Below are 10,132 nucleotides of genomic sequence, written 5' to 3'. Positions count from 1 at the left end.
GCCCGTGCCCCCGCCCGCCTCCGCGTCGCGCGCCCGCGGCCCCTCGGCGCCGCCAGCGAGGACCTAGCTCCAAAACAACAGAGAAAAGGGATTCCGGGAGGCGGCGTCCGGAGAGAGGAGGGAAGAGCCGAGGGGGCGGCGCGGGGTGGGGAGAGGCGGGAGGGAGGAGCGGCGGCCGGGACTCGGGCGAACTCCGCGGCGCTTTGGCCCGGCTCCGCCCCCCCGCCGGCCCCCGCGCCCGCCCCGACCCGCCGAGGTTAGGGGCCCGCGCGCCTGGAGCACCCCCACCCCGCGGGGACCCCTCGCCGGAGCTCCTGGAGCACCCCCACCCCGCGGGGACCCCTCGCCGGAGAGCCTGGAGCACCCCCACCTCGCGGGGACCCCTCGCCGGAGCTCCTGGAGCACCCCCACCCCGCGGGGACCCCTCGCCGGAGCTCCTGGAGCACCCCCACCCCGCGGGGACCCCTCGCCGGAGAGCCTGGAGCACCCCCACCCCGCGGGGACCCCTCGCCGGAGAGCCTGGAGCACCCCCACCCCGCGGGGACCCCTCGCCCGAGCGCCTGGAGCACCCCCACCCCGCGGGGACCCCTCGCCCGAGCGCCTGGAGCACCCCCACCCCGCGGGGACCCCTCGCCGGAGCTCCTGGAGCACCCCCACCCCGCGGGGACCCCTCGCCCGAGCGCCTGGAGCACCCCCACCCCGCGGGGACCCCTCGCCGGAGCTCCTGGAGCACCCCCACCCCGCGGGGACCCCTCGCCCGAGCGCCTGGAGCACCCCCACCCCGCGGGGACCCCCTCCCCCGGCCCCCCGCGCTCGCGCTCGCTCCCCGACCCGCCGAGGTTAGGGGCCCGAGCCTCCAGGAGCCCCCCGCGCGGGGACCCCTGGCCGGAGCGCCTAGAGTCCCCCCCGCCGCCGCCTTCCCCTCGACGCAGTGGAGGAAAAGTCCGAAAGTTTGCAAAGTGAGGGCTGGCGGGGAGGCCGCGGCGGCCGAGCCCCAGGGAGGGGCCGAGGGAGGGCGCCCGGCCGCCGCCGCCGCCGCTCTCCCGTCCCCCTGCCCCTCCACCCCCACTCGGGCGAGACTGGGCGAAACTGGGCCGGGGCGCAGCCTGGGGATCTCTGGTGGGGGGGGGGCAGGGTGAGCTAGCCCCCGAGCTAGCAGCGCCCTCTGGGAAGAAGCTTGAGGCTCCGATCCCGTAGCCACCAGGCTGGGAGCACCCCTGCCGCGGGAGACCTCCTTTGGACGGAAGGACAAGACCCTAGGTATGTAGCCACAGGGGACAAGCTTAGGCACGCCCCGTTCCGGGGTGCCCTGTGCCGCCCCGGGACTGGATTTTCTGTGGCGTGAGCAGCGAGCAGAGCAAGGGGGCAGGGTGGTGTGCGTGGGCCTGCAGACAGGCAAGGGGCACTGGAGCCTTGGCCAGCCCACCTGGAGCACTCTGGGCACTGGGCGCCAGGTGCCACGTGCCACGCTCGGCCCTGGGGATTAGGACACAACCCGCAGGAGTGTGCCCTCTCAGGTGTGCAGCCGCCCCCCCCCCCCCACCTGTGATTTATCTGTCCTGGGTCGAGCTCATGCATTCAGTCGTGCACTCAAAGGAGCGTTCACAGAGTTATCATTCTCTATCAGGCCCCCTGGGCTACAAAGATAAGATGTCGTCCCTACCTTCCAGAAGTCAGGAGAGGTAGGCAGGTAACTCCCTACTCAGCGGGACCAGTGCCACGAAATGTGCCTGGGAGGGCACCTATCCCAGCCTGGGTGGAGCAAGGACCAAGGAAGGCTTCCCGGAAGAGGAGGTGCCTGAGGTGAGACGGAGGCTTTAGCCCCTACTCCTCTTCCAGGCCATGCCCTGGAGCCGTGTTCTAGCTAGAACTTCCTTCCTCCTCATTCTGACTTTTCCTACTTGTTGCGGATTAGCTGGCGCAAGGGGGAGCTGCTAAACATGGGCGCCTTCGGCTGTTGGGAGGGGTAGAAGGCTCCAAAACCCAATTTCACTGGCACAGCCAGTAGATCCAACTCCCTCTGCAGGGCTGACATGTGACCTGAATAAAGGCTTAGGTACAAACCCCAGAAGGCCAGGTTTTAAAGCTTTATTTGTAATTGTAGTTGACATACAATATTATATTAGTGTCAGGTGTTCAACACAGGGATCGGACAATCGCATACGTTACCGAGGGCTCACCGTGGTGGGGTAGTTACCAGGCCGGGTATTCAATTGCACACAGAAATGCGACTGTCAGGCAGACCTGAATTTTTGCACCAACGGATCACGGCAGGCTGGGCCACCCCTTAGGAAGCCCAGTTACCAGGTTAGCTCAGTGGACCCCAGTGGTCATCTCGTTGTGTGCCCTCCTTAATACCTGTCACCCAGTTACCCCATTCCCCCACCTACCCCCTCTTCTGCAACCCTTTGTTTCCTAGAGTTAGGAGTCTTACATGGTTTGTCTTCCTCTCAAATTTTCCCCACTCATTTCCCCCCCCCCAAACCCCATGAGAGGATGAGGAGATGGTGTAACAAGTCTTTCAGCCAAGAAACACTGAGATCTCATCCTCCACGACAGGGCCAGCCCTGATTCTAAGCATTTGGGTCATCGTCCTCCTCCTCCTCCAACCAGAGCTGGAGTAGGTCTCCCCCAGCTACTTTTGGGACACCCCTTCTCTGTGATCTCTCCTCATTCACATAGCCTCTGCCCAAGCTGAGCCTAACAGCAACTGCGATGTTAGTGCCACACACTGTTGTACACATTTTACCTTTATTAGCTCCCTTAATACAATCGATAGGACTTCTGCTCACCCAGCCAGGATCCCAGTCCAGCCACCACCCTGATGGCCTTTAGTTGGCTCCCAAACACCTCAGCCACACATTCACAGACCAACCATCTTGGGCTTTCTCCCACATCTGTTCTGGGTGGGTTTTTCTAACTCTTAGGAGCCATACTTACTTCCAGGTTCTTGGGGAAAATTCTCTTGAGCCTCTCAGACATTTCCACACAGTACCAGCATCTTCCATTCCCTCCCTTCCAGTGACCCTCTTCAAGTCTAGGGGTAACACAGCCCCCAAGTTGCTAGTCTCAGGAAACAGCACTAATCTTTGTGGTTTCCCTATACCCTGCCCATTCCCTTAGGACAAAGTCTCTTTATTCAATTCTCCTTACATTATTCTTTTTTTTTTTTTTCCTTACATTATTCTAATTGGAGTGTGTTCTCTCTTTTCTGCCTGGGCCCTGACTCATGCTCGGCAAACAGCATCCATTCTCCATCCAAGTGCCCAAATTTCCTCCTTTAAGAAAAGAGTCAGCAAGGGAGAGCTGCAGCCAGTGGCTCCCAGTCTGACCCCACTGGTGGCAAAATGGGTACAGTGCAATACATGCACGTGAGATGATGAGAGCCTGAGACAGTACAGGGTACTGGCTGGAGAGAAGTAAATCTGGGAGTTTATGGAAGTAGAATAGACTGGAATGGCATCCAACAAGCTGTGGGTACTGAGGAAAGAGTCAACCCACATCTTTAAAAAATAGATTCTCCACTCTAGTTCCCCCCACCAACTACTGCCCCATTTCTTTGCATGCATGAGCAAAATTCCTCAAAATAGCATCTATACTAGCTGCCTGAAATTTCTTTCCTCCCTTTCTCTTCTTAAACCCCTCAAGCCAGTCTTGCACCCTCACACTCCACTGAAACTATTATTTTTTTGTTTTTAGATTTTATTTATTTATTCATGAGAGACACAGAGAGAGACAGAGACAGAGACACAGGCAGAGGGAGAAGCAGGCTCCATGCAGGGAGCCCGACATGGGACTCGATCCCGGGACTCCAAGATCATGCCCTGGGCTGAAGGTGGAGCGAAACCGCTGAGCCACCGGGGCTGCCCAACTGAAACTATTATTATCAAGGTCAAAGTCATTAATGACCCAATGGTTATTCTCAGTTCCCCTCTTACTCAACCTCTCAGTACCATGGGACCAGGTTGAGGACTCCTTCCCCCTGGATACACTTCCTTCACTTCCACTGGGGAAACCATACTCTCCTGGTTTCCCTTCTACCTCATTAGTTCATCTTCCTCTCTCCAATAATTTGTAACACTATAGACTACAGAAAGTGGTCCGCTTGTCTATCATATTCACTATTTTGATGACCTCGCCCAGACTCATGGCTTGACATACCATCTCTCTACCAATAACAACTCAATTTTTTATTTTAATCTCCAGCCTAGGCCTTTATCTAGAATTCCAGGCTCAAATGGCTTTCTCTTTGACATCTCCCCTAGGATGTCTAATAGACACCTCCAACCCAATATGTCCCAAGCAATACCAGATACTGCCCCCCAAACCTATTCTACTTGGCAGCCTTCCCTTGAGTGATGAGAAGTTTCTACCACTTGCTCACGCCAAAAACTGGAGCCGTCCTTGACTCTCATCATTTGTGGGACTCCTCTCACATCAGATTCTTGCTACTGTGGAGCACCTGGGTGGCTCAGTGGTTGAGTGTCTGCCTTTGGTTCAGGTCATGATACCCGGGTCCTAGGATCGAGTCCTGCATTGGGCTCCCCAGAGGAAGCCTGCTTCTCCCTCTGTCTACATCTCTGCCTCTTTCTGTGCCTCTCATGAATAAATAAAAAAAAAAAAAAAAAAAAAAAAAAAAAATCTTCTCTCCTGGTCCCAGCTGTCTTTCTCACCCAGATCACTGCAACAGCTTCCTAATGATCTGTTTCCACCCCTGCCTCCTGACAGTCTATTCTCAACATGGCAGTCAGAGTGATCTATTTAAAACATAACTTATGGGACGCCTGGATGGCTCAGCGGTTGAGCATCTGCCTTCGGCTCAGGGTGTGATTCCAGGATCCAGGATCAAGTCCTACATCGGGCTCATTTCGGGGAGCCTGCCTCTCCCTCTGCCTGTGTCTCTGCCTCTGTGTCTCTCATGAATAAATAAAAAATCTTAAAAAAGCAACAAAAAACATAAGTTAGATGTCAATCCTCTGCCATACCATTCAGTATCTTCATCTCACAAACATAAAACCCAAAGTCCTTAATTACTCAAAGGTCTATGAATTTCTGTCATCAGAACCCCCTTTCCTCCCCTCCTAGCCCACTGCTCCAACCAAGACGGCTCTGTTACTCTTCTGATATGCTGGGCACATTCCTGTCTTTTTTTTTTTTTTTTTTTTTAAGATTTATTTATTCATGAGAGACACAGAGAGAGACAGAGACACAGGCAGAGGAAGAAGCAGGCTCCATGCAGGGAGCCCGACGTGGGACTGGATCCCGGGATTCCAGGATCACGCCCTGGGCTGACGGCAGCGCTAAACCACTGAGCCACCTGGGCTGCCCCACATTCCTGTCTTAAGGCATTTGTAGACTGTGTCTCTTTCGGAAATACTCTCTCCCTAGATATCTACATGGCTAAATCCCTATAAAATATCACCTTCTCAATAAAACCTACCCTGACATGCCCTATTTAAAACTACAGCCCTTCATTAGCCTAAGCTCTCCTATATCCTGCTCAGTTTTGTTTCATAACATTTATCACTTGCTAACACATATGGTTTAGTTTTTACTGTTTATTGTCTGGGGAGAAGGAAGTTAACCAAGAGTCCTACTGCAGACATGCTGAGCAAAGGCTGAGGATGGAGTGAGGCTGGGGGGACTATGAAGGGTGGGGATGCAGCGCAAGCTGGGAGAAAATATTTGTTCTATATATAACTGGTTAAGGATTAATATCCATAATACATAAAGAACATCCTCAAATCAATTAGGAAAAAAGAGGAAATTGTATTAGTTTTCTATTGCTGCTGTAACAAATTACCAGAAACTTGGGTGGCTTAAAGCAACACGCGTTTATTGTTTTACAGAAATCCAAACTGGATCTCAAGACTATGTTCTGGAGGCTCTAAGGAAAAATTTGTTTCCTTGCCTTTTCCAGCTACTAGAGGCTGCCAACACTCCTCTGCTTTGGGTTCCCCGTCATCTTCAAAGCTCCCTCTCACATATTCAGATTTCTGCTTTCATCATCTATCTCCTCTGATTCCTCTGCCTCCCTCTTTCACTTATAAGGACACTGATGACAACATGAGACCCACCCAGATAACTGAGCATATTCTCACCATTTCTTTTTTTAAAAATATTTTATTTATTTATTCGAGAGACACACACAGAGAGGCAGAGACACAGGGAGAGGGAGAAGCAGGCTCCATGCAGGGAGTCCAATGTGGGACTCGATCCGGGGTCTCCAGGATCATGCCCTGCGCTGAAGGCGGCGCTAAACCGCTGAACCCACTCAGGTGTCCGTATTCTCGCCATTTCAAAATCTTTAATTTAACCATATCTGCAAAATTGGCGTGTATACGTGTATACAAATTACCTGGGGAATCTTGTTAAGCAGTGGCTGTCATTCTGTGGGTCAGGAATCGGCCTAAAATACTGCATTTCCAAAAAGCTCTGTGCCGGTCTACTGGCTCCACTTTGAAATAAGAAGGTTCTCAACGTATTTAGAGATGCATGTGCAATGATAAAACTTTTTTTTTTTCTTTTTAAGCAAAAGGGGAAAATGAACACAAAAATCCAGGTGCATAGATACCATTACCTCTGGCTGGAGAAGTGGCCGGAGTAGGTCGATGGAAGTGGTCCTGGTGACATTTTTCTTAAGCTGGCTGTTGGGTTCCTAAGTATCCTCATTATACTTTGTAACTTAACATGTATAACTTACACTGACATGTATCATTTCCCACATAGTAAGTATCGTACTTAAAAGGACAATGAAACTCCCGTACAAAACTAAAAATGATCAGCGAGGAAGCTAGATGGCGTCAAAGGCCCAGGCAAACAGACCGGTTTCGTGTATGTGACTTACAGACCGAAGGAGCCGAAGAGCGTTGAATGTATTCAGCTCGGTGCCGGGTGACCAGAAGTCCACCCGGTCGGGCTAATTCGAGTGAGCTCGGGGTGTGTACTTGAATCCAGGTGTCTCGGACCTGCTAGGTTCGATGAGTCACCTGGCACATCTGCTAATACAGCTTTCGGGGAGGCCTCTGTGAGGGCGAGGAAGCGGCCGGGCAGTCGGGGTTCCTGCAGGCTCGCCAGCGTCGGGCCCCCTAGACCGGGCGGCGCCGGGAAGCTCCCAGCAGCTGGAGCACCGCGGCCACCGGGAGCACCGGGAGGACCGCGACCGCCGGGAGCACCGGGAGCATCGCGGCCGCCGGGAGCATCGAAGCCACCGGGAGGACCGGGAGGACCGCGGCCGCCGGGAGCATCGAAGCCACCGGGAGGACCGGGAGGACCGCGGCCGCCGGGAGCATCGCGGCCACCGGGAGCATCGCGGCCACCGGGAGGACCGCGACCGCCGGGAGCATCGCAGCCACCGCGAGCACGGGGAGGACCGCGGCCGCCAGGAGCATCGAGGCCACCGGGAGGACCGGGAGGACCGCGGCCGCCGGGAGCATCAAGGCCACCGGGAGGACCGCGACCGCCGGGAGCATCGCGGCCACCGAGAGCACCGGGAGGACTGCGACCGCCGGGAGCACCGGAGGACCGTGACACCGGGAGCACCGCGACCGCCGGGAGCACCGAGAGCACCGGGAGCGCCGCGCAGCCCGCGGAACCAGCACAGCCGGCACCTGTCTCCGCCCGGCCTGACCTCAGCTTCCCGGAGCGGACTCACCTGGGAGACTCTAACAGGCATAAGTCTGAGTGGGACTGAACGACTGCTGCACTGGGGATACAGTCCTCGTGACTGAACACCACGAGGAGGTTTAAAACAACAACAAAAAAAAGGTCTAAAGGAAGAGCACCTGCCCGGGCCGCGGCCGCGCCAGCCGCCCCACCGCCAGCACCTCGGCCCTACTTCCGGCAACGCGGGAAGCAACGCGAGATAGTGACGTGGCTGGCGGGGGCGTGGCTCCGGCCTGACCAATGGGGGCGGAGGGCGTGGCCCGAGGCCGTCCTCTCATTGGGCCGGCCTGGGCGGAAGTCGCGCGGGCGCTCGGCGGCGCGGTCGAGGCGTCGGCTTTGGAGGCCCCGGGAGCCGCCATCATGGTGCGGAAGCTGAAGTTCCACGAGCAGAAGCTGCTGAAGCAGGTGGACTTCCTGAACTGGGAGGCCACCGACCACAACCTGCACGAGCTGCGCGTGCTGCGGCGGTACCGGCTGCAGCGGCGGGAGGACTACACGCGCTACAACCAGCTGAGCCGGGCGGTGCGCGAGCTGGCGCGGCGTCTGCGCGACCTCCCCGAGCGAGACCCGTTCCGCGTGCGCGCCTCGGCCGCGCTGCTGGACAAGCTGTACGCCCTCGGCCTGGTGCCCACGCGCGGCTCGCTCGCGCTCTGCGACTCGGTCACCGCCTCGGCCTTCTGCCGCCGCCGCCTGCCCACCGTGCTGCTGAAGCTGCGCATGGCGCAGCACCTCCAGGCCGCCGTGGCCTTCGTGGAGCAGGGCCACGTGCGCGTGGGCCCCGACGTGGTCACCGACCCCGCCTTCCTCGTCACGCGCAGCATGGAGGACTTCGTCACCTGGGTGGACTCGTCCCGGATCCGGCGCCACGTGCTGGAGTACAACGAGGAGCGCGACGACTTCGACCTGGAGGCCTAGCGCCGTCCCTCCCCGGGGCGCCGCCCGCCGACGCCTTCCCGTTGCTCGACCCCTTTTGATTCGACTACTCGCTCTTGTTCGGGGTTAAGCGGCGCACGGACCCTGGAGAATTCGAGCTCGAGTTTGCACAGATGCGGGGCGAGGGCGGGCATGGGTTAGTGCGCGCGGAGAGGAGCCGTCCCAATGCCAGTAAAGGGGCCAGCCGCTCGGAGCGTGCGCCTTTGTGTCTGTCTGGCTTTCTCGTACGGGCTCACATCTGGGCTCCTGGGCTCGAGAACCCAGTAGGGAAGAGCGGAGTTAGCGACCTGCCATGAGCGAGGCCGGCCCCCGGGGTGGGGGGTGGGGGGTGGGGAGGGCGCCTGCGGAGGTTGCGGCAGATTCGTCAGGGCACTAATCCCTTGCTCGGAATGACTGTCTTGGCCGAGCTCTTCCCCACAGGACTTCCTGTGGATATTCCAGCCCCAGGAAGTAACCGTGTTAGAGGGCTGCAGTGTTTGCTCTTGGCTCGCCCAAGGAAATAATCACCCTGTAGCTTGGCCAGCTAGCGGTTAGAAGTGGCCCAGGGGGTTCCTGGAAGCATGTTCTTCGCGGTGGGGAACTGGAGAAGGGGGAGGTTACCTCTTTTTACCCAAGACTTAGACGAGGAGACTAAGTATAGAGTGCCAAGACCTATGCATTTGCTAGAGAAATACGGGAAGGGGACACTGGAGATGTTAATAGCAAATGCGTCTGCTGTGTGTCAGGCACAGTTGGAAGTGCGTTACATGGATTAATCTGTTTAATCCTCCCAACATGCTATGAAGTGGGGAATCCAATTATCCTCTACTTTTCAGATGAGGGAACTGAGGCAGAGATGGGTCAAACTGCCCCAAGATTGCATAGCCAATAAGTGGCGGAGCTGGCATCGGGCTCCCTTTAAGAGGCTGTCAACGCTGGCATATGTAGGGGTTTAGAGAGAATCCCTGAATTCGAGTTTCCAAATCAGCAGAGAAGCAGCACCAAGCAATAGGATCGGTCCCCAACAAGGTCCTGTATAAAGGTGTTTGTTTGTTTTTTAAAGATTTTCTATTTATTTATTCATGAGAGAGGCAGAGGGAGAAGCAGGCTCCATGCTGGGATGGACTTGATCCCAGGACTCCAGGGCCACACCCTGGGCTGAAGGCGGGCACTTTAACTGCTGAGCCACCCAGGTGTCCCTAAAGGTTTGAACAAGAAGCAGGCTCTGAACTTCCAAGGCTTAGTGCTCACTGAGACCCACCCTCCCTGTGCTAGGTTGCCTTCTTATCTTCCTAACAACCTTGCAAGGTAGGTGGTGGTATCCCTGTCTTCAGTTTGGGAAATGGAACAAGAACTTTGTCCCAAGATTGAGGTTCAAGTCCAGGCATATGTGACTCCAAAGACCAGGTTTATTTCAGTGCCATTCCTTTAGAAGTGGAAGGTGAGAGAATCCTACTCCTCAGCTCTGGTGGCTGGGCATAGTCGCTGCCCTTGGGAGGAATATCCTCAGGGCTCCCAGGATTGGGGATCTCACAGAGAGGTTAGGGCTCTAAAA

The 10,132-nt window shown here is 56.5% G+C and overlaps 1 protein-coding gene across 1 annotated transcript; it reads left to right on the top strand.

Annotated features, from left to right (window-relative positions):
- The first annotated feature begins 7,939 nt into the window (after positions 1-7,939).
- Positions 7,940-8,796, top strand: IMP3 (IMP U3 small nucleolar ribonucleoprotein 3). The gene has a single exon (XM_077881971.1). The coding sequence runs from the start codon at positions 8,026-8,028 to the stop codon at positions 8,578-8,580; it is 555 nt and encodes a 184-aa protein (XP_077738097.1). The 5' UTR covers positions 7,940-8,025; the 3' UTR covers positions 8,581-8,796.
- The last annotated feature ends 1,336 nt before the right edge of the window (positions 8,797-10,132 follow it).

The sequence above is a fragment of the Canis aureus genome, chromosome 32, assembly GCF_053574225.1.
Source record: "Canis aureus isolate CA01 chromosome 32, VMU_Caureus_v.1.0, whole genome shotgun sequence".
NCBI classification, from domain to species: domain Eukaryota; kingdom Metazoa; phylum Chordata; class Mammalia; order Carnivora; family Canidae; genus Canis; species Canis aureus.
Note: the sequence above shows the minus strand (reverse complement) of the source record. Positions and strands in the feature narration are given on the sequence as shown.